The following is a 24991-nucleotide window of genomic DNA, read 5'->3' on the forward strand; positions in this document are numbered from 1 at the left end:
TTCAGAAATCACTGGCAGCTTTTCCAAAACAGTCGCCAGCGTAGTACGGACTTTTCCATAGATTAGGAAGCCACCAGCTCCGATCAGCAGCATGCCTACTATCATTATTCCAATCATGTAGATGTCCTACACGTCTTCCACGGAAAGGATGGACAGACACACAACTCGCCACTTGTTCCAAGGGTCAAGTGTGTATCCAGCCGCAAACGTCCCGCTTGGACATGCGGGGTCACCACCCCTGGTTCTTTGCGTCGAAAAAATCTGATCGATAGCACTGAGAGACCAACTAATTAATTCCATTATTCCGGTTTTGGATGAGTTGCAGAGAGAGGCTCTTGTTAGTTTCACAAGACCTGACAAAGCAGCAGCTGGGAGAGAGATAAGACGGAAGGGAGGGAGAAACAGAGAATGCGACTGACCTCGTCGAGAGAAGCAAGAAGAAGCCGACCTCCTACTTGAGAAAGTGACCTTGAATCAGAATCAGAATCAACTTTAATGGCCATGTATGTTATTCACACGAGGAATTTGACTTTCTCTCTAACAATGTAAAGATTAAATAATAACAATCAACTAGAAAAAATATAAACAGTAGTTAAAGACTAATATGTGCAAAACTAAATAGGATACTATAACAAGATGCATTTGAACAGATTGTGTCCAGGGTGGGAGGGGTCTGCAGTGATGTTTCCTGACCCTGGACAGGTATAAGTCTTGGATGGAGGGCAGATCAACACCAATGATCTTTTCTACAGTCCTGATTATCCTTTGTAGTCTGTGTCTGTTGAGTTTGGTTGTAGATCCAAACCAGACAGTGATGGAGGTGCACAGAACAGACTGAATGATGGAGGTGTAGAACATGATCAGCAGCTCCTGGGGCAGGTTGAACTTCCTCAGCTGACACAGGAAGTACATCCTCTGCTTTTTTCTGACTGTGTCTATGTGGGAGGTCCACTTCAGGTCCTGTGAGATTGTGGATCCCAGGAACCTGAAAGAGTCCAAGGTAGCCACTGTGCTGTTTAGAATGGTTGGGGGGGGGTGAACTTCAGGAGTTTCACAGAGGGGTCCCCTGAGGTGCAGTCATTGGTGTAGAGGGAGAATAGCAGTGGGGAGAGAACACACCCCTGAGGGGCGCCAGTGCTGAGTGACCGGGTGCTAGATGTGATGCTTCCCAGCCTTACTTGCTGCTTCCTGTCAGTCAGGAAGTTGGTGATCCACTGACAGGTGGAGGCCGGCACTGTGAGCTGGGTGAGTTTCTGGTGAAGGATGTCCAGGATGATGGTATTGAATGCAGAGCTGAAATCCACAAACAGGATCCTAGCGTAGGTCCCTGGGGAGTCGAGGTGATGCAGGATATAGTTCAGTCCCATGTTGACTGCATCCTCCACTGACTTGTTTGCCTGATAGGCAAACTGCAGGGGGTCCAGCGGGGGTCCTGATGTCCTTAAGGTGGCTCAGCACCAGCCGCTCAAAGGACTTCATGACTACGGACGTCAGGGCAATGGGTCGATAGTCATTGATCCTGTGATGGCAGGTTTCTTTGGGACTGGGATGATGGGGGTACTTCACACAGCTCCAGTGATGTGTTGAAGATTGCCACCTGAAGGCGGAGCTTCTACTCAGGAAAGTCAAAAAAATGATCTAATCTTCTATCTGTCAGCCGTGTTTGACATTATTCAACTCGTTTGAACTCTTTTCAACTGCCGTGTTCCGAGTTCACTTGAACGCACGTGTCGGCTTTCCTCAAACACACACGATGAGTTTAGGTCGCAAATATTGAACAAGGTTAATAGTTTCAGAGCAGATTATCAGAACAAATTCACTGAATAAACCTCAGAGCACAGGATCATCTCAGAGGATCATCTTATCAGCCAGGAGATAATCAGCAGTTTACCGTCCTTGGAGGAGGGAAATCAGGACAAAAACAGTCTGATTATCTTTATGTGTGTTTAAGTATGTATGTTCCCCTCCTCTCACCTGTTTCCACTCAGGTGTTCCCATTCCTCCTGATTACCATCCAGGAGCTTTTAAAGGGATCTTAAACCCAAACTACAGAGAAGAGTTCAACTGAATGTCGGTTCTTTGTAAACGTCCCGACTTTGAATAAAAGATAATGCAATAAAAAAGCATTTTAAAGGTTGACATGTTTGACAAACTGTGACATAGTCGTTACTCAGGAAGTGCTCCATTCACGTAACATGGTTGCCATGGTAGCGTAGACTTCCTGTTTTAAGGAGTCATTTAAGAAACTGATGACTCCTCACTAAGCACTAAAAGCTAAGACTGAAATGATATCTTACAACAGACTCTGTATGAGAGAGAAAATACAAAGAGTACTCCTGAATGTTGATTGGATGGAATTTACAAAAAGGCCACGCCCACAAATAAAGTGTGCTTGTGGCTAAAAATTACGCCAAAGACATTTCTGACACGACTTAGTGACAAAGTTGAATTATTCAACTTTAAAGAAAACATATGAAGTTAATGTGACGACGAGTTTGTGTCGCTTTAATTTATCGATTGTTCTGAGAATGAGATGAAGAAGCAGAGACAGTGAACGCACCATCAGTGTTAAAATATTCATCTGTGTGTGTGTGTGTGTGTGTGTGTGTGTGTGTGTGTGTGTGTGTGTGTGTGTGTGTGTGTGTGTGTGTGTGTGTGTGTGACAGATGCTCTGTGGTATAATGTTCAGGTGTCTTGGTTTGCCCGGCAGAGAATTTAGTTAATTAAATAGACATAAAACACACAGACATAGACAGATACACACACACACACACACACACACACACACACACACACACACACAAAACAATGTCATTTTGTGTATTTTTGGAGCATATTTGTAAGTTAAGGGATATTTTGTATAATTTTTTAGGTGAGATTTTGTTTTCGTCTGTTTTTTTGAGCAAATTTTTGTATATATTTGTTGTCATTTTATATTTTTATATTTTGTGTTGCTGCAACGTGTGAATATTCCCTTTGGGGATCAATAAAGTTGTATTCCATTCTATTCTATTTTGTGTATATTTGTTGTCATTTTGTCTCCTCAGCATCATTTGCAGCGTCATTTTCATCAGTCTGTGCTGTGGCTGTTTCATATTCCTTCTAAGCATGTTGTGTATTGTGTGTTGTCGTGTTGTGTTGTGTAACCTTCCAGATGAGGAATAATGAAAGATGAATCTTTATTTTCCACGTGTTGCAGAAGGTAGAGGTGCTTCTTCCTCTGAGACAGTTCCACATGTTTGGGTTAGCTTAGCACGTAGCAACGCTGGCTGAACAGGGTCAAAGGGTAAAGGGGGCGGGGCAGCTTTGTCATTCAGACTGTCTACTTGGACCAATCATCAGCTGTGATGCAGAGACAACGTTTCACCTGCACAGAAACCCAACACCTGAGGAGCAGGAAGTGACATCATGTTGCCATTGGCAACAGAGGAGGTTGTTGGGGGCTGGGTTTTAGAGAAAGAGTGTGTGTTACACACACACAAACACACATCTTGGCTTCCACTTTACCTGGATTTCACCTCAGAGGAGATGATGGGACCTGATGGTCACACACTGGGAGGAGTTCTACTGTGACTCAACCAATGGATACAAACTTGTTGCGTTATAGATTTCTTTTGTAGAATTTTGTTGTTTTCTATTGATTTTTGTGTTTTTCTTTTGTTTTTTTCCTGAAACTGAGAAATTTAATCAGCTGACGTCTTATTTAAGATCATTATCTGCTTGGAGACGATCGATTGGATCTGTCAGTGTGTGTACACATCTGTGCGTGTGTTAGTATTAGTACAGTTCTGTGTGAGTGTGTGTGCGTGTGTGCGGTGTTAAGGATGTACAGGCGTCGGGACTATGTGGAGCTCTATGAGAAGGATCAGGCCAAATGGGCCCTGCTACGCAACGTCAACACTGTGATGAAACAGAGCACACTGATGCCGGTATGTGTGACACACACACACACACACAAACACTCTGTGTGTGTGTGTGTGTGTGTGTGTGTGTGTGTGTGTGTGTGTGTGTGTGTGTGTTATAGAGCTACGTTATAGAATAACACAGGAAGAAACAAAAATGTGAATATTTATTTTCATTTTGTGTATTTTTGGAGCATTTTTGTGTTTTTTTTTAAGACATTTTGTATATTTTTTGAGAAGAGATTTTGTGTCCGTCTGTCATTTTGTGCATTTTTGTGCATAATTGTTATTTTTTGTCATTCTAGTTGTCATTCTGTGAATATTTAATTCATTTGGTGTATTTTTGGATCCTTTTCTGTGCTCTTGGAGAGATTTTGTGTATAACTGTCTGTCATTTTGTGTATATTTGTGTCATTTTGTGTATTTTGGAGTTGTTTTGAACATTTTTGTGTATATTTGTCTTAATTTTTGTGCGATTCTGAGCATTTCTGTGTATATCTGTTGTCATTTTGTGTACATATTTAATTTAGTTTTGTATTTTTTGGAGCCTTTTGTGTATTTTTTGAAAGATTTATGGTCTGTCTATAATTTGGTGTATTTTTGTTAAATCAAACGTGGAAACCCTGCGACCCTGAACAGGAACAAGCCGCTCAGAAGATGAATGAATGAATCTGAGAAATGTAGTTTTATGGTAGTGATTAATCAACCTCTTGTTCTCCTTCCCTCAGGGCGACTACGTGTGGCTGGACCTGAAAAGCGGGCGTGAGTTTGAGGTTCCGGTCGGTGCTGTGGTTAAACTCTGTGACTCTGGACAGATTCAGGTGTTGGATGATGAAGGAAACGTGAGTGCTCCTTTCAAAATAAAATAACTCTCTTAAAACGACTGATCTGTGATTTCCAACACGTCTAGTCTCTCCTTAGTCTTTCTGTTAGTTTATTATTATGTGGAGTATATAGGACATAAACACTTTGACTTTAGCACAGCAATGCTAAATGTGTGATCGACTGTTCCAGGGGCCACATTATGATCATTCACTTCATCATTTAGAAACTGAGCAATCAGAACATTATTACTGTCATTTTTGGGGTGACCGTGGCTCAGTGGTAGAGTGAGTCGTCCAGAAACCGAAGGGTTGGAGGTTTGAATCCCACTCTATCCAGGTCATTGTCATTGTGTCGTTGGGCAAGGCGCTTTACCCACATTGCCTCGTATGAATGGGTATGAAGAGGGGCTGTAGGCGTGAAATGGCAGCCACGCCTCTGTCTTTCTGCCTCAGGGCAGCTGTGGCTACATTGTAGCTTACCACCACTGGTATGACTGATGTGGGTACTATACAAGCCATTATTATTATTATTATTATTATTGTTAATTCTGTATATTTGTTTTGTGTGTTTTAGCTCTCATTTTGTGTATTTTTATTGTCATTTCGTACATTTCTGGTGTTATTTATTATTATTATTATTATTCTTGTTTGTATCATTTAGTATATTTTTTTCTCATTGTGTGTTTTTATTGTTATTTGTAATGTTGTTTCTTTCATCTATGGTGTTATTTTGTATACTTTTTGTGATTATGTGCATTTCAAATGTTATATTGTGTTTTTTGTGTTTATTTAGAGTACTTTTGTTCTTGTTTGTATCATTTAGTATATTTTTCTTTCATTTTGTGTTTTCGTTTTTTTTGTTTTGTATTTTTTTCAGTTGTGTTGTGGATGTTTGTTGTCATCTTGTGTATTTTTCTGTTTATTTTGTATTTTTTGAGTCATTTTTTGCATTAATGTTTCAGTTTTCACAAAATTAGCCCATGGGCCGCATTTTGGCCCCAAGACCACCAGTTGCCCACATCTGCCATCGGAGAAAGACACTCACCTGACTTTTGTGATGAATGTGCTGCAGGAACACTGGATCTCCCCTCAGAACGCCACCAACATCAAACCCATGCATCCAACGTCCATCCACGGCGTGGAGGACATGATCCGTCTGGGAGACCTGAACGAGGCTGGAATCCTACGCAACCTGTTGATCAGATACAGAGACAAGCTCATCTATGTGAGTCACGAAAGTCATGGATTCTGTTCCACGGAGAAAAAAAACAATGTTTCATCCACTGCAGCATCAAGTTCACATGCTTTTATTTTGAAGGACATATATTCTTACTTCTAACAGTAGAAGGCAGTAATATGGTACCTACTATCTATCAATGTATGTATCTATCTATTTCTCTATCAATCTATCTATCTACATTTACATACTGTATCTTTCTATCTATCTGTCTGTCTGTCTGTCTGTCTGTCTGTCTGTCTATCTGTCTGTCTTATACATCTCTGGTATAATTTTCCTCCTCTGAATCACTAGAATGTTTTTGATCAACAAAAAGAATATTGAAGAAAATGTGGTGAAAAGCAACAGAAACATAAATAAAGAGGAACAGGACCACATGGTTAGCTTAGCATGTAGCTGCGCTGACTGAGCAGGTCAAAGGTTAAAGGGGCGGGGCTGAGTAGCAAGTATAGACGTATCAGTTTAAGTTGGGAACAGAAAAATAATAAACAAATGTGAACTTCTCCCGCATATTCTACTTTTCTCTGTGTGATTTCTGTCTTCTTCTTCTTTCTTTTCCTCTTTCTGCTAAAGACTAACTGTGGTGGTCGGGTAAGTGAGGCATGAACCAAACATTAATCAGCTGAATGTGTAAAGTGCACGTACGCCCGTCCTTATTTTAAAACGCTGCGTATTTAAAGGTGTCGGGTTTCTACAGGATGAGCCAAAAAGCTTCATTAGCCTGAGCGCTATGCTAACCGCACTGCATGCTGGTTTAGTTTCAACATGGCCGCCTGCTCTCTGCTGACGAACACTGATACCTTTAACTCACACACACACACACACACACACACACACACACACACACACACACACACACACACACACACACACACACACACACGCGAGGCATGAATGTGTCGCTTTCTGCATGTTTCCTCTGAAACTAAGTCTGAGGTGTTTAAAATGAAGGATTTCAGAGATTAATATTAAATAACGAGAAGATTCAAGATACAACATGTGAACAAACTCTTATTATTTCACCTCCCAGTAGCAGCAACATGTAGGGAAATTATAATAACACAATTTACAAACAGGAAATAAAGAAAGTATAAACAACAACAAAGATCAATGAAAAATATGGACGGTCAGTTTTACTATGAATGAATAAATAAATAATGAATAAATACAATTTACAAGTAGGGAATAAAGGAAAGATAAACAACAATAACGATCAATGAAAGTTTGAAATGTTTTAACAAATGTTAAGAATATAAGAATCAAATAATTAAATAATAATATAAATAATTAATAAATGAATGAATATTTTTTGAGCAGAAAATAAAGGAAGTATAAACAACAATAATGATCAATCAAAAATAAATAAAAGCAAAATGTATTTTTTAAATGAGAGAGGAAGTTTTAACGATTGTTCTAGTGAAAAAATAAAATAAAACTTTTTGTAGCACACGTAAACTTTGTAAATGTGGACGGTCAGCTTTACTATGAATAAATAAATAATAACATGTAAATACTAGGTTCAGCTAATACAAAATATGGATTTGATTATTGTATTAAAATCCATTTTAATACATTTGTTGACCGCTGACTCTGGTCGTTACACAGTTTGAGTTTTACTTGATCTGACAGCTGCCTTTGATACAGTAGATCATAGAATCAAATCAGAGATGGTTTTCTGGTGCTGTTCTCCAGTGGTTTACCTCTTATATAAATGATAGAACTTTTAATGTTACTATTAATGATGTAATGTCTAATGTGTCCAACCTGTCATGTGGAGTACCCCAGGGCTCTGTTCTGGTTCCTGTTTTGTTTTTATTGTATCTGATGCCTCTTGGTCGGTTGATCCATGGTTTTAAAAATATATCTTATCATTTTTATGCTGATGATATCCAGTTGTACTGCTCCTTTAATGACTCAGCGTTTCACTTTTTATCAGAGTTCTTAGATTGTATATCCTGTATCAAAAGCCTTCAGTCTTCAGACCAGGGTCTCCTAAAGACCCCATAAAACTAAATGTAAAACCAGAGGAGACCTGGTGTTCCAGACTCTGGAATAACCTGCATCAGTCTCTCAGGGAGCTCAGCTGTGTGGTCACTTTGAAAAAACTGCTGAAGACTTTACTTTACAGAAAAGCTTTTAGATACTGGATTTTAATTATTATTTTATCCTTTTATGATGTATATGCACCCATGTTTTATTATTCATTATGATGTTTCTACAGACGATGTTTCTACAGACCTTATTTCTACAATGTTTCTACAGACGTTTTTTCTACAGACGTTGTTTCTATAAACGTTTTTTCTACAGACGTTGTTTCTACAGACGTTTCTACAGACCTTATTTCTACAGACGTTGTTTCTACAGACCTTATTTCTACAGACGTTGTTTCTACAGACCTTATTTCTACAGACAATGTTTCTACAGACGTTGTTTCTACAGACAATGTTTCTACAGACGTTGTTTCTACAGACCTTATTTCTACAGACGTTGTTTCTACAGACCTTATTTCTACAGATGTTGTTTCTACAGACCTTATTTCTACAGACAATGTTTCTACAGACGTTGTTTCTACAGACAATGTTTCTACAGACGTTGTTTCTACAGACCTTATTTCTACAGACGTTGTTTCTACAGACCTTATTTCTACAGACGTTGTTTCTACAGACGTTGTTTCTATAAACGTTTTTTCTACAGACGTTGTTTCTACAGACGTTGTTTCTACAGACCTTATTTCTACAGACGTTGTTTCTACAGACCTTATTTCTACAGACAATGTTTCTACAGACGTTGTTTCTACAGACCTTATTTCTACAGACGTTGTTTCTACAGACGTTGTTTCTATAAACGTTTTTTCTACAGACGTTGTTTCTACAGACAATGTTTCTACAGACGTTGTTTCTCGTCTTTCAGACGTACACCGGCTCCATCTTGGTGGCCGTCAACCCGTACCAGCTGCTCCCCATCTACACCGCCGACCAGATTCGTCTCTACACCAATAAAAAGATCGGAGAAATGCCGCCACACATTTTTGCCATCGCTGACAACTGTTACTTCAACATGCAGCGGAACAACCGCGACCAGTGCTGCATCATCAGGTAGGAGACGTTCTTTGTTCTGTTGTCACTTTTTTTATTTTTGTTGCCCTTTTGTGACGTTTTGTGTTTTCTGTAATTTTGTATGTTTTTAAAAATCATTTTGTGCATTTCTGTTGTAGTTTTGTTCATTTATGTTGTAGTTTTGTTCATTTCTGTTGTAGTTTTGTTCATTTATGTTGTAGTTTTGTTCATTTCTGTTGTAGTTTTGTGTTTTTTAAAGTGACATTTAATGTTTTTCTTGCTGTTTAGTGTATTTTTGTTGCCCTTTTGTGTGTATTTCTGTAATTTTGTATGTTTTTTGGAGTCATTTTGTGTATTTCTGTTGTCGTTTTGTTTATTTTGTGTTTTTCAATGTGATGCTTTGTATTTTTGTGAATTTTTTTGCTCTTCTGTGTGTTTTCTCCAATTTTATGTTTTTTTTAGTCATTTAGTCTATTTCTGTTGTCATTTTATTTATTTCTGCTGTAGTATTCTTTTGGAGTAGTGTCTTGTTTATTTTATTTTTGTTGTTTAGTTATTTATTTTTTTAATTGGGTCCAATTTTTGAAGATATTTGTGTATTTCTGATGTCGTTCTGTTTGTTTTTGTAGTATTTTTTTCAGTTTTCTTGTCTTTTTATGTATTTCTTCTGATGTTTTTGTGTATTTTTCTATCATTTAGTGCATTTATTTTGGGGACTGGACAAAATTAGGTCAAGGGCCACACATGGCCCCCAGGCCATCAATTTCTCATGTCTGTTGTACAGGAAAAGAACCTGCAGGAAAACTGTGTGTTATGGAGCCGAGTCGATCACAATCGGTTTAACCTGATCTCAGAGCTGATCTCTACATGTTGAACAAACCGTGTGTTTTACTCGACAGCGGCGAGTCTGGAGCAGGAAAAACTGAAAGCACGAAGTTAATCCTTCAGTTCCTGGCAGCCATCAGTGGTCAGCACTCATGGATCGAACAGCAGGTCCTGGAAGCCAATCCCATCCTAGAAGGTACCTACAGTACAACACGCACACACACGTGCACATGCACACGCACACACACTACAGTTTTTCTCAGTCACTTTGGTGTTTTTCTCAGATCAGAATGAAAATTCTCATAAATATTAGTTTAACCTCCACAACATTTAATCATTTGTTTACATCATAGTATCAGTTTCTGCTTCCTCTGAACAAATTACAAATGCTTTGGACATTTATCAGTTGTTTTCATACAATTCTCTTCTGTTTTATAACATTATCATTTGCTTATGTCATGTCAGTCAAAATGAACTATACTTATAGAGGCTGAATAGTCGTTCCCAATAAAACCAATAGTCTTTATTTCATTGTTTGAGTCATTCTATACAAAATTGTTGAACGAGTTATCAAATTCTGCCAAGCAAATTTTATATCTTTGTATATCATGTCTTCTAAATTGAACAAGGAATGATATCTGTTATGATGTAGATGAAAATATGTGACCAGACTAAACAATAACGTCTGGATGTGACAAAATATTTTACCTATGTTCAGTTAAAATATGATATGTTACAGTATAATGTTCACATTTGTGCACAGCTCTACCAAAAGGTGTTTCTTATGTTTGTTCTAAATCAGTGACTGTAATGTATTTTTATTTTGCACAATGCTGTAGAATTACAAAGATCATATACAGTAAACATGTGAAACGTACGTATTCAGTGTCTTGTACTCACTCACTCCTCTAACTACAGCTAATGTGTAACTTTACTGTAGTTTTCAAACAGATGTACATGTAGTGTATAGTGCTGTCTGGAACATTTTCAGGTATAGTGTCAGTGAGTTCTGACCTTTTTTTTTTTTAATAAACTGTCATAATGAAAACATGACTAAGCCATTTGACTAACTTGTTCATAACGATGGCGTCATGACTTCTCATTTTGATGACACTGCAGTTTCACTGACATGAATACTTGATTTTGAGAAATAAACGTTCCATTTTGAGCAAATGTTAATAGTAATGTGAGAAAAGCACCAAAGACTGAGAAAAACTGTACATAAGAGGATTGGTTTTAGCTCCTCCCACTCCTACCAACAACAGGAGACTGAGAGACACAAACCAATCACTGCTGAGGAATGAAAAACATTTAGAATAGTGATAAATCTGAACATCAACACAGGAAACAACAAAGGCTTTCTGTGTTTTATATATTTTCCTGTCGCATTTGTATATTTTTGTTTGGCATTTTTCTGTGTTTTTGTTGTCATTTTGTATATTTTAGTTTTTTAATGCTTTTTGTTGTCGTTTTGTGTATTTTTGCTGTTTTTCTGTGTAGGTTTGGAGTCATTTTGTGTTTTTAATTTTTCTTTTACAGTCATTTTGTGTTTTTGTTGTCATTTTGTATATTTTACTGTTGTTCTTGTGTTTTTGTTTGAGGGCCACACTAAATGATTTGGCCCTTGGCCTCGGATTGGTAGCCAAAACATTTAAATGAGGGACTAGCTTCTTGTAAAACCAGTGAGAGGAGCCTCAGCCGAGCGGCTAAAGAGCCACATTTGGCTCTGGAGCCACGGATGAGAAGAATCTCCACTTCTTGTTTCTCTTCCAGCTTTTGGAAACGCTAAAACCATCCGTAACGACAACTCCTCTCGCTTTGGGAAGTACATCGACATCCATTTCAACAAGAGGGGAGCCATCGAGGGAGCAAAGATAGAGCAGTACCTGCTGGAGAAGTCCAGAGTCTGCAGACAGGTACAAGTCTCACTGCTCACTTTGTTTTCAGAGTTTCTTCAGGGATGAGTAGTAATAATAATAATAATAATAATAGGCACACGATGAGAGGAACTACCACATCTTCTACTGCATGCTGAAGGGCATGACTCCAGAGGAAAAGAAGAAACTGGGCCTCAGCAAAGCCACAGACTACACCTACCTCACCATGGTGAGCATTACAAGCATCATTTTTCTTGTTATTTTGTATGTTTTTGTAGTTATTTTACATATTTTCGGTTGTCCTCTTGTATATTTCCCTGTATTTTTGTGTGTTTGTGAAGTCATTTTGTGTATTTTTGTTGTTTTATGTATGTTTTTGTTGTTATTTAGTAAATGTTTGGTTGTTTTCCTGTATTTTTGTGCACTGTGTTGTTGTTATGTGTGCTTTTGGAGTCAATTTGTATATTTTTGGTAGTTTTCTTGTATTTTTCTGCATTTTGTTGCCATTTGTTTGCATTAGCTTAGCAAGTAGCAGCGCTGGCTGGGCAGGGTCAAAGGGTAAAGGGGCGGGGCTATGTAATGAGGTTGAAATATTGTTTTAAATTCACTAATCAAGTCCATAATAAAACCTCTATGAACTATAGAAATGATGATGATGATGTCACGACTACAGAAAGGTATGAAAGCAGTTGATTCCTCACAGTTCTCACTGTCGCTCCGCAGGGGACGTGCACGGTGTGCGACGGCCGGGACGATATGAAGGAGTACTCCAACATCCGCTCTGCTATGAAGGTTCCTGATGCTCTATGTCTATGATCTTTACTCTGAGCTGCTCTAGACACACTGACTCTATGTGTGTGTGTTTCAGGTGCTGATGTTCACTGATAAAGAAAACTGGGAGATTTCTAAACTGCTTTCATCCATTCTGCACATGGGCAACCTCAGATATGAAGGTAACACCAGCTTCATCTTCATCACTCTGAGGGGAATGTTCTAGAACCGACTATGCAAACTCCTCCCACCAGTCACATGACCAGACATTATACACCTCTATGACCATTAATCAATAAAAACATCATTGTTTACCTCCGTTTAGACTTGAAACAATTCCAATAAATATTTTTACTGAACCTATTTTTGCAAAAAAATGAAAATAGGAATTTTTTGTGTATGGTTTGTTGTCTTTTCTTTATTTCTAACAATGTTCCTGTATTTTTGTGTGTTTTGTTGTTCTTATGTGTGTTTTTAGAGGTATTTTGTGTATTTATGTGTGTTTTGAGTGACATTTGTGTAGTTTTGTTGTCATTTTATGTATTTTTCTGTTCTTTTTGTTGTTTTGTATGCTTGTGTTGTCATTTTGTATATTTTCCTTGTATTTTTGTGTTTGTGAAGTCATTTACTTTGTTTTTGCTGTCATTCTATGTATTTGATGGTCATTTTTGTTGTTTTGTATGTTTTGTTGTCATTTTGTGTGTTTTTGAAATGATTTAATATACTTTTGGTTGTCATTTTGTATATTTTCCTGTCCTTTGTCACAGACGTATAACTAATAGATCTGTTCATGTCCTTTGTTATAGATGTATGCAAATTTTTACAGCCTTGTACTTTACAAACATGACTTGATTGTGTGCGACGCCCTGTGAACATTGTGTTGTCGTACTACACACTGTGACGTCACAGCTTTTTTCCTTTGTGTGCGTCTCCCTGCAGCTCGAACCTATGACAACCTGGACGCCTGTGAGGTGGTACGTAGTCCTCACCTCTCCACTGCTGCTGCTCTGCTGGAGGTGAGACCAACAGGGAACCACGGGTTGAGAAGCACAGCCTGGGAAACACCAGAGAAGCAGAGATTTTTAACCTTTATATGTTGCTTTGTGGCCATAAAAATGTGTTTATGTATAAATGTATTATTGTTATTGTAGGTATTCCTATACAAATCTATATATACTTTTTCCCCTATAATTTGGCCACAAATTGAGATCCAGTGCTCAGACTGGTACCATTGAGCAACATTTCATTTCAATGTGTGATTTTGACCTTTGCTCAAGAAAATGACGTCATTTTTGCCAATTTTTAATTTTTTTTATTAAAAAATACATATTTGCCTTGTGAATACAGGTCTTACCTAGTTGTGTGTTTATATCTGTTTAGTTTAACCTTTTAATTTGTTTGTTGTGTATCTGTGTGTGTGTGTGTGTGTGTGTGTGTGTAGGTGGAGGGGAAGGACCTGATGAATTGTCTGACCAGTAGGACTTTGATCACCAGAGGAGAAACTGTATCGACTCCTCTGAGCATCCAACAGGCTCTGGACGTACGGGACGCCTTCGTTAAGGTAAGAGTGTGTGTGTGTGTGTGTGTGTAGAAAGAAACTAAACTGTGTGTGTTCAGGGTATTTATGGGCGTCTGTTCGTGTGGATTGTGGAGAAAATAAACGCAGCGATCTTCAAAACTCCGTCCAATCAGCTCAAAGCTCTGAGACGCTCCATCGGCCTATTGGACATCTTTGGCTTTGAGAACTTCACCGTCAACAGGTGACACTTTAATTTAAATAGATTTAATTTAATTACATTTTTTGTTAGTTTAGTTTATTAGTCTACATTCATTTTGTTTAGATTAAATTCATTTAGTTTAATTTAAATTGAAATTAAAACATTTTTATCATGAATACATTTGATTATAGTTTAAAAATGCAATTTAATAAATCAAATCTGAATTTTTTCAATAAATGTCCTATTTATTTTGAATACTTTGCTGAATATGTAAATGATTCTATAATTTAATTCAATATTATGCATTTTTTTTCCATACATTTTTATCACGTTTCATATTCTTATATTTTGATTTTATTCATTTGTATTAATTATTTAAAATGTAATATTCCCAAATGTATTTAATTATTATTAGTTTGCAGAGCAATTTGATCTGCATAAATAAATACAGTTATTTTATGAATAATCACAAAGCTCTTGGATGTGGACTTTCCTGTAGTTTCGAGCAGCTTTGCATCAACTTCGCCAACGAGAACCTGCAACAGTTCTTCGTTCGTCACGTGTTTAAACTGGAACAGGAAGAATACAACCTGGAGAACATCAACTGGCAGCACATAGAGTTCACAGACAACCAGGACGCTCTGGACATGATCGCAATTAAACCCATGAACATCATCTCCCTCATCGACGAGGAGAGCAAGTTCCCCAAGGTACCACAACAAAATAAATGTCCTCTGGGCTTTTATTTTGTAGGAGGGTTATGAAAGCAGCAGAATGCTGACCTCTATTTATTTTTTCAAAGCGTGTTATTTTGAATGAATGCATCATAAAAGTACATTTCCTTTTGAAATATTGGACTTGAACTCGTTTCCTTGGTTACGTGTCGTCTTCAGGGAACCGACACCACCATGCTCAACAAACTCAACTTTCAGCACAAACTCAACACCAACTACATTCCACCGAAGAACAATCACGAGACACAGTTTGGTATCCAGCATTTCGCCGGCGTGGTTTACTACGAGACCAGAGGTGAGTTCATCACTTCCTGTCTGAGGGAAACCATCAGCGGTAGGAAACCTGTGGCTCTTTAGCTCCTCCGTTAGTTGTTCTCATCTATACATGAAAACAGCATTTATGTCAGTGTGAAGCCCCGCCCCCTCAGAGACACTCCAGCCTGAGTATTGACTAGTTCAGGGGTTCTCAACCTTGCACTTGGGGTCATGAGACACTGGCAGGGGGTCACCAGATGCCTTCAAGAAACTAAGAACATTTTCTGAACATTTTACCTTTTTTCTGCAACTACACCAAACTTGTCTTATTCTAACCTATTTTAATCATTTTTTCTCACCATATTTTGCTCCTTTTAATGTATTTTTGCTACTTTATTCTCATTTCTGACACTTCTACATCACATTTTAATGCCTTTTCTGCACATTTTCCCCACTTTCCAGACATGTTCAGCACTTATAAACCCTTTCCACCACTTTTCCACCTAACACACATATGTTGACTCATTAGTGTCACTTTTAACCTCTTTTCACCATATTTCATGATTATTTTTGCAACATTTAATCTCTTTTCACCATATTTAATGCCTATTTTTGCTGTGGTTATCTGGAAGTCAGCTGATTGTGTTTGGGAGCCCAGGATTGTATCACCACCAGACTAATAAACGACAGTTCTGTCAGTTCTATATATGTGGTTATTATGAGTTATGAATGTGTTACAGGCTTTTTGGAGAAGAACCGAGACACTCTCTACGGTGACATCATTCAACTCGTTCACTCGTCCAAAAACAAGTTCATCAAGCAGATCTTTCAGGCCGACGTTGCCATGGTAACGGACAGTTTACAACTTCAACAACACAATGTTGTTTGTTTTTGTCACTCAAGTGAACGCAAATCATTTAAAGCACGGGTGTCAAACTCATCTTAGTTCAGGGGCCAAATACGGAGCAGTTTGAACTAAAGTGGGCCACAGATTGGGCCTATATGTGAATAAAATGAATCATTTTAACACTAATGTTCCCTAGTTTACACTTCCAGGTATAAATGACAAAGTATGTAATGCACCAACAATATCCAAGCATTAATATCTGTCCCTGCACAATGTACATATTCCTTGATTTTCTGACTGATTTCTACTTAATTTGGCAACATTTTGTGGAATATTTGGAGGAAAATTGCAGGATTTAAAAAAAATTGAGAGTTTTTTCAACAATTTGTGTTAAGAAATCACTGCCTTCATGTGATAGAAACCTTGGGAAACTGTGAACCCTACAAATGTGTGTATTTTTTGGGGTTCATGTGTCGTCTTCTGTTGTAGGCCGATTTGGATGCTCTAAAGGGCCAGATATTGCCCCCGGGCCTTGAGTTTGACACATTTTTAAAGGGACAATAGTCTGGATACATCAGTGTGCATATTGGGCCTAATTAGTATTTAACATAATGACAAAGTGAATTAAATCAAAATAGCAATAGCAAATTGATTTTGTCTATTTTTATTTAAATTAGAATAATTAAATAGAGATTCAAAGTCAGTTTGATTGAATACGATTACAGTAAATGTAATAAATGTGAGCTAACTAAAGAGAAATTATAATAAAACCAGGATTTAATTAGTATTAAACCAACACCTCCTGCATGCTGTTTTCCTTCCTGGCTGGTGTGTAGCTAACTTCACTGGGCTTTGTTTCCCCTCCGTGTGTGTGTGTGTGTGTGTGTGTGTGTGTGCTGCTCCTTTCTCGTTCTCAGTTTCTGTGTGGTTTCACTGCTCATAGTTCTCCCAGTTCTCCTGTCAAAGCTCCTCCTAAGGTAACAAATAATCACAACTAGAATGTTTACATTTCCTGAAGAAAATGTAAGTGAGGATGATGTTAGCATTAACTAGCATTCATATTAGCACAAGTTAGCCTTAGCATTAACATTAGCATTAACATAGCTTTAGCATTAACCTAGCATTAGCATTAGCCTAAGGTTAGCATTAACCTAACGTTAGCATTAGAATTTATTATTTTGTTAGATTCTAACTTTTTAAGACATTAAAGGTAGGGTAGGCGATTTTCAAAAGCTAGCATGATTTTGAATGTAGCCTCCATGATGACTCCGTCATTACCGCCCTCGCTCCTCCCCTCTACGCTCTGTCTCACTCACATGCATGCTCACAGCTGCTGCAGAAGAGGAGCTCAGCTCAACACTTGTATTGTGTAGAAACGTCGTTGTCTCATTCAGCAGTAAATAAACAATAAACTTTTTTCCATTGGTTGAAGTTATTACAGGTTTACAGCTGCTCCAGATGGTGGATTTTCATTGTTCTTTTTTTCAGGGAACATAAGATCTTAATTTCTGTCAGAACATAAAGACAATTTCAACCAAAAACTTGAAAAGTGTATCTGGGGAAAATCGCCTACCCTAGCTTTAAATTTCATGAATAGATTTATTAATGTTGTTTATCATTGGTGTATTAACCAGGAAGTGCAATAATCACTAATGTCTGCTAGAGGAGAGCAGATGTTTTTTTTTTAAATCACATTTTACTGAAATATTTTGTTAAAAAAAGCTTTTCCAGGAGGTTTTTTACAGACCTTTTTTTACAATAATCTTTGTGTTTTTGACTGCATGTTTAATCTATTGTGGCAGGTGGTTAATGTTCTAAAATGAAGACTTTGTCTGGTCAGAGTCTCTTTTATTTGACATTTGTGTGCGACATGGACAGATGTTTAAAGTCAGAGAAAAGGGAAAAGTTCTAAGCTCAGGAAGAGAAATGACACTGTGTGTGTGTGTGTGTGTGTGTGTGTGTGTGTGTGTGTGTGTGTGTGTGTGTGTGTGTGTGTGTGTGTGTGTGTCAGGGAGCAGAGACCAGGAAGCGTTCTCCCACACTCAGCAGTCAGTTTAAAAGGTCTCTGGAGCTGCTGATGAGAACTCTGAGCGTCTGTCAACCTTTCTTTGTTCGTTGCATCAAACCCAACGAGTACAAGAAGCCCATGGTGAGTCTACACAACTACACACACAAACACACATACTACACTACACTACACACTGTACACAACAGACTACACAATAAGGATGGCACAATAATGGAGCTCACGATAATAATACTATATTTTTGTAAAAGAAAAAAGCAGTTTTAGTAATAAATATAATTAGTTGTGTTTGTTTGACTGTATCTCTAGACAGACTTACATATAACGGTACTCTGGATTTGACTTTTTTAACTCAATAAGAACACACTAAATGGAATGAAATGCTTCAGACCCCTCGTGATATTGTGATACCATTAACGATAAATAGTGTGACGTCCCACCTTTACCAATAACTTTTTTTTTCTAACCCTATATTTCTGAAATTTGACTCTTAAAGGCACATAAACATTCAGTTTTTTTATTCAAAAGCTGAAAAACGTCTCCACATCTTCCAGGGCTTTTTCTGAAAGTCTGTGCAGCGGCCATTTCATATTCCTTCTAAACATGTTACGTAAATCCTGAAAATTCATCTTTACGTTTCACGTATTTACAGATGATAAATTTCCTCTGAGTCTATGAAAGAAACTTAATATAATATAATATACTTAATAAATATAATAATATAATATAAATAAACAACAAACTTAATATAGTCCCACATGTTTGGGTTAGCTTAGCACATAGCGACTGGTCCCACTTGTTTGTATTAGCTTAGCATGTAGCGAGCAGTCCCACATGTTTGGGTTAGTTTAACATGTAGTGACCACTCACACATGTTTGCGTTAGCTCAAGTAGCGACTAGTCCCACGTGTTTCTGTTAGCTTAGCACATAGCGACCAGTTCAACATGTTTGGGTTAGCTTAGCACGTAGCGACCAGTCCCACATGTTTGCGTTAGCTCAACAAACAACTGGCCACAAATGTTTGGGTTTGCTTAGCATGTAGCGACCAGTCCCACATGTTTGGGTTAGTTTAACATGTAGCCACCAGTCCCAAATGTTTGCGTTAGCTCAAGTAGCGACCAGTCCCACATGTTTGGGTTAGTTTAACATGTAGCCACCAGTCCCAAATGTTTGCGTTAGCTCAAGTAGCGACCAGTCCCACGTGTTTGGGTTAGCTTAGCACATAGCGACCAGTTCAACATGTTTGGGTTAGCTTAGCACGTAGCGACCAGTCCCACATGTTTGGGTTAGCTTAGCATGTAGCATTCAGGGATTCTCTGTCATGGTAGCTGTTACAGGTGCTCTACGTTCTCTATGGTGGTCTTTCTTTAACCAATGACGTGTCTTGTCGTCCGCAGCTGTTTGACCGTGAGCTGTGTGTACGTCAGCTCAGATACTCTGGGATGATGGAGACCATCAGAATACGTAGAGCTGGATATCCAATCAGATACACCTTTGTGGAGTTTGTGGATCGCTACCGGGTTCTCATGCCTGGAGTGAAACCAGCGTACAAACAGGTGGAGTGAAGCGTGTGACAAGAACACACACACACACACAGAATAACACTGGTGTGTGTGTGTGTGTGGTTCAGGAGGATCTGAGAGGAACATGTGAGAGGATAGCAGAGGCCGTGTTAGGGAGAGACGACGACTGGCAGATGGGAAAGACCAAGATCTTCCTGAAGGTAAAGTAGTGTGTGTGTGTGTGTGTGTATGTGTGTGTGTTGTGAGAACTTTGTGTGAGTGATTTTTCCATCTGTCAACACATGAATGGACATGAAATCTTTCCGGACCGTCGCAGCACTTCCTGTTGGGGAAGTGTGAGCGTTGACCTTTGACCTTCCTGCACTTTCTCCTTCCTGCTCTTCCTTTAAAGCCGTTAGCTCCAGAGACGTTAGCTCCAGAGCCGTTAGCTTCAGAGCCGTTAGCTCCAGAGACGTTAGCTTCAGAGCCGTTAGCTTCAGAGCCGTTAGCTCCAGAGACGTTAGCTCCAGAGACGTTAGCTCCAGAGCCGTTCGCTCCAGAGACGTTAGCTCCAGAGACGTTAGCTCCAGAGACGTTAGCTTCAGAGACGTTAGCTCCAGAGGCGTTAGCTCCAGAGACGTTAGCTTAGATGATCAGATGTTTGTCAGAAATAGAAACAAATTCAGGCACAAAATGAAACAAAAAATATGTATTTAAGAGTCACTGAGTCTAGTTTAAAGATGAATTTAAAGCAGATTTTTTGTTTCAACAACATTCACGTCAGCATTAGAATTTCGACCAATCAGGAAACTACAAAGGCTGTGTGTGTGTGTTTTTGTTTTTGGAGTCATTTTGTGTATTTTTATTTTACATATTTGTCAGATACTTTTGTTGTGGTTTTGTGTATTTTTGTCACCCTTTTGTGTGTTTTTCTGTAGGTTTATGTTTTTTTTAGACTCATTTTGTGTATTTTTATGTCATTTTATGTGTGTTGGAGTCACATTTGGGTGTTTTGGTTCTCGTTTTGTATTTTGTGTTACTTATGTGTATTATTGTCGTTTTGTACATCAGTTGCTGATATCTGGTCGAGAATATTTCAATGACAAACAGTGCTCCAGGATTAATTAATGACTTACTTTTGATTGATCATGTGATCAGTGCTGGAAGAGTCTGGGGAAGTTTTTATCTTAAATGTGTAAAAAAAACATTAAAAAAATCAATAAAAATTGTTTCTCATCAGTCAAAACAAACACGTTTTTAAAAGAACTTCTATGAGCCTCTGATTGGTTTTGTGTGTGTGTGTGTGTGTGTGTGTGTGTGTGTATTTTCAGGATCATCACGACATGCTGTTGGAGATCGAGAGAGACAAAGCTATCACAGATAAAGTCATCCTCATCCAGAAGGTGGTGCGAGGTTACAAGGACAGGTGAGGCTCCTCCCCCTCAATTTGTTTCAGTGCATCAGCAAGTGAAAGTGATAACCTAGCTCCGCCCCTTTATCCTTTGACCCTGCTCACACAGCGCTGCTATGTGCAAAGCTGACCCAAACAACACCAAAACACACAAAACTGCAACAAAATGACACAAAATATGACAGAAAAAACCATAAATTAATAAGTAAAAACACACAAAATCACAATAGAAAACACTTATTAACTAACACTACACAAACGGGCAACAAAAAAACACACAAAATTACTACAAAATGGCAACAACTCCACAAATAAAATAAAAAAAAATACAAAAAAACACACAAAAACTGACAACAGACACACTCAAAACTTCAACCAACCAAACACAAACGGGCAACAAAAAACACACAAAATGACATCAAAACTAAACTAAAACACAACAAAAGAGCACAAACAATAAAAAGAAAACCATACAAAATGATGACAAAATAGCACAAAAACCACCAATAAGATCCCTTGAAACGCACAGACATTTTACTTTGGCGGGAACACATCTATTCTTCATACAAAGGACTGTTGATGGCTCATTTGTCTTCCTGTGTTTGCTAAAGTATAGTTAGAACTTAAATGTTTTAAAAGATTCAATTTCTCATATGTTACATAAAACATTTAGCTTTTTGTTTTTGTCAGACAGTCATATTTCTCTCATTTCTTTTTCTCAGGTCAAACTTCCTGAGGATGAGGAAGTCAGCGCTGCTCATCCAGAAAACATGGAGAGGATATCACTGTAGGAAGAACTATGGAGCTGTGAGCTTTACACACACGCACACACACAATGACAGAAGCAGCTCAGTTTGCACCTGGAGGGCTGCTGTTCTGCATGTCTCAACCGACCTTGACTAAACGTGGAACCTGGATACAGAACGTTCTCCCTCCTCCTCCTCCTCAGATGCGAGCCGGCTTCTCCCGCCTCCAGGCCATCGTCAGATCCAGGAAGTTGTGTGCTTCTTACCATGTGGCCCGTCAGCGAATCACGGCCTTCCAGGGCCGCTGCCGAGGGTTCCTGGTCCGCAGGGCGTTCAGACACCGACTGTGGGCCGTGGTCACGGTGCAGGCTTATACCAGAGGGATGATTGCACGCAGGCTCTACAGGAGGCTGAAAGAGGAGGTAACACACACACGCACGCACGCACACGCACACACACACACACACACACACACACACACACACACACACACACACACACACACACACACACACACACACACACACACACACACACACACACACACACACACACACACACAGCTTGTTGACACCATTCAACTGTTTTCTTTCAGTATCGTCGCCGGCTGGAGGCGGAGAAAATGCGATTGGCTGAAGAAACTAAACTGAGGAACCAAATGTCAGCGAAGAGAGCGAAGGCCGAGGCTGAGAGGAAACATCAGGTGAGAGTTGGAGTCGTGGTTCTCAACCTTGGGGCCGGGACTTGAGACACTGGGAGGGGGTCCTATTTTTATGACTTTTTCTTGCCATATTTTTGTTCCTTTTAATGTATTTTTGCTACATTTCTCCCATTTCTGACACTTCTACATCACATTTTAATGCCTTTTCTGCACATTTTTTCCACTTTCCAACACTTATAAACCCTTTCCACCACTTTTCCACCTAATGTCACATATGTTGTCCCATTATTGTCACTTTTAACCTCTTTTCACCATATTTCATGTTTATTTTTTTGCAATTTAACGACATTCATCATTTGTCATTCCTATTATTGGCCAGTTGAAGTGTTCCAATATTTGCACTTTGAAGCCTTTTTACCACTTTTTCTGTCTGTTTTTTGGCCACTCTAATTTGTAGCTTTTAACTTATTTCTGAGGTTTTAGAAAAATTTACCTCTTTTCACTTTGAACCCATTTTATTAGTGATTAAAACCAGGATTTCCATTTTTAAGATGACTATAATAATAATAAACGTTCCTGGATAACAGTGGATATTATTCAGATTCATAAAACAATGGACCATCATTTATTGATGGACCCCAAAAATCTCTCCCCTTTATTTTGGGGAGTCTTCTTCTGATTGGATGGAATGGGACACAGATCTGAGCCTGTATTGATCTTTTATTGATAAATGATTTCCTTGTTCAGGAGCGTCTGGCTCAGCTGGCCAAGGAGGACGCAGAGCGGGAGAAGAAGGAGAAGGAGGAGGCTCGGAGGAAGAAGGAGATGGTGGAGCAGATGGAGAAGGCTCGATCAGAGCCGGTCAACGACTCCGACATGGTGGACAAGATGTTTGGGTTTCTGGGGACCACCACCTCCTTCCCGGGTCAGGAGGGCCAAGCCCCGGCTGGGTTTGAGGTAAGCGGCGTGTGCGTCGTAACTATTTGGAATAATCTCCAAATTGGGGCCAAACTAAGAAAACTAACAGATCTTTAAGCAGGGCGGAGCTTCTAAGAAAATACATTTAAAATGCAGGAGAATTTAAAAATACAAACAAGCCAATAAAAACTGATTTTATAAAGCTACGTAAACCTGGACCATTGATGCTTTAAAAATAATAAGGAACATATACCTTCACACGTGCACACGTAGCTCCAAAGTGACCCCAAAAAACAGATTTTCTAGACAATGCAACTTTAAATACACATTATGTTTAAATACAAGGCCATCCAAAGTGCTACACATTAAAACACTATAAAACAAAAAGATAAAAATAACATAAAGACATTTGAAGAGCTGAGTCATCTGTTTTCTATTTAGATGCTTGTGTGCATAAAAAAACAAGGTCGAGTTGTGAAAAGTAGGTGAAAAAGTGTAAAAGAGCTGAAATCAAATGAAATAACCAGATTGAAACCGTTAGAGCCCAACACTTCAAATCTGTTCACGCACACAGCTCAAGTACAAGTCGTTTATATATTTTTAAACATTAGTAGTTGATTGTGTTGGAAGAATAAACGTGTCTGTTTTGGTGCTGATATGAAACTATCACGCTATTATTTAGACATGCGACTTATAACCAGGTGCTACTTTTTGTGGATTTTCAAACAAAAGTCATGAATTTGAGTTAAAATAGAGCCATACTTGGTGGGGGGTATAGTCTGCTGTGTTTGATGCTGGTTAAGAAGAAGAAAGCTGCTTTTATCATCATCATCATTGTAGTAGTAGTAATAATAATAATATCTACATATCTTACCCTCTCTCTGTAGGATCTGGAGCGAACCCATCGTGAGCTCCAGGAGGAGGACCTGGATGAAGCTCTTCCTCTGCCTGAGGATGATGAAGAGGAGGATTTATCAGAGTATAAGTTTGCTAAGTTCTCTGCCACATACTTCCAGGGAAACACCTCACACACCTACGTACGCAGACCGCTCAAACAGCCGCTGCTGTTCCACGACGATGAAGGAGACCAGCTGGTAGGTGACCTCTGACCTCTGTACATGTAGTGTTTTTTATTTTGAAGTGTACATAGTGTGGACGCTCCTCTCCCGTGTGCTCTCAGGCTGCCCTGGCCGTGTGGATCACGGTGCTGAGGTTCATGGGAGATCTGCCTGAGCCGAAATATCACACGGCCATCAGCGACGGCAGCGAGAAGATCCCCGTCATGACCAAGATCTACGAGACGCTCGGGAAGAAAAGTTATAAGAGAGAACTGCAGGCACTACAGGGGGAGGGAGAGGTCAGTACATTATAAAAGAGAAAAAAACTACCAAAGTATAAAAAGAGTGAATTACTGAAAGGCGTCAATTGTAAAGTTGCGCAGTATAAAAAAACTTTTCACGACATTTTGCAACAAACCACGTTTAAAAAATGTGAATTTTCTATGTTACTTTTGACCAGATTTACAGCAATATCTGTGAATTTTGTGATATTTACCTTTCTCGTAAAAATACAATGTTAATGTTGTTTCTAAACGTTAAATCTAAAGCTAAATGTTAAATTTTAAATCTAAATCTTGAATGTATATTTTAAATGTTAAATCTAAATCTAAATGCTAAATCT

General features: G+C 38.7%; 1 protein-coding gene across 2 annotated transcripts in view; it reads left to right on the top strand.

The window, feature by feature from the left end:
• Positions 1-3537: 3537 nt before the first annotated feature.
• Positions 3538-24991, top strand: part of myo7aa (myosin VIIAa) — a 37826-nt gene continuing 16372 nt past the window's right edge. The window contains exons 1-26 of one of the 2 annotated variants that reach the window (XM_028463803.1): positions 3538-3929; positions 4631-4744; positions 5799-5951; positions 8874-9058; positions 9919-10040; positions 11618-11760; positions 11837-11950; positions 12445-12513; positions 12590-12674; positions 13432-13508; positions 13934-14053; positions 14110-14252; positions 14710-14920; positions 15104-15239; positions 15940-16046; positions 16964-17023; positions 18058-18195; positions 19471-19629; positions 19704-19796; positions 20907-21001; positions 21709-21793; positions 21936-22154; positions 22328-22435; positions 23141-23350; positions 24199-24405; positions 24492-24668. In XM_028463803.1, the coding sequence (XP_028319604.1) occupies positions 3825-3929; positions 4631-4744; positions 5799-5951; positions 8874-9058; positions 9919-10040; positions 11618-11760; positions 11837-11950; positions 12445-12513; positions 12590-12674; positions 13432-13508; positions 13934-14053; positions 14110-14252; positions 14710-14920; positions 15104-15239; positions 15940-16046; positions 16964-17023; positions 18058-18195; positions 19471-19629; positions 19704-19796; positions 20907-21001; positions 21709-21793; positions 21936-22154; positions 22328-22435; positions 23141-23350; positions 24199-24405; positions 24492-24668 (3435 nt within the window). In that variant the 5' untranslated portion in view covers positions 3538-3824. The remainder of the gene's footprint in view (positions 3930-4630; positions 4745-5798; positions 5952-8873; positions 9059-9918; positions 10041-11617; positions 11761-11836; positions 11951-12444; positions 12514-12589; positions 12675-13431; positions 13509-13933; positions 14054-14109; positions 14253-14709; positions 14921-15103; positions 15240-15939; positions 16047-16963; positions 17024-18057; positions 18196-19470; positions 19630-19703; positions 19797-20906; positions 21002-21708; positions 21794-21935; positions 22155-22327; positions 22436-23140; positions 23351-24198; positions 24406-24491; positions 24669-24991) is intronic. The other variant, XM_028463804.1, reaches the window with a different exon arrangement.

The sequence above is a fragment of the Gouania willdenowi genome, chromosome 13, assembly GCF_900634775.1.
Source record: "Gouania willdenowi chromosome 13, fGouWil2.1, whole genome shotgun sequence".
NCBI classification, from domain to species: domain Eukaryota; kingdom Metazoa; phylum Chordata; class Actinopteri; order Blenniiformes; family Gobiesocidae; genus Gouania; species Gouania willdenowi.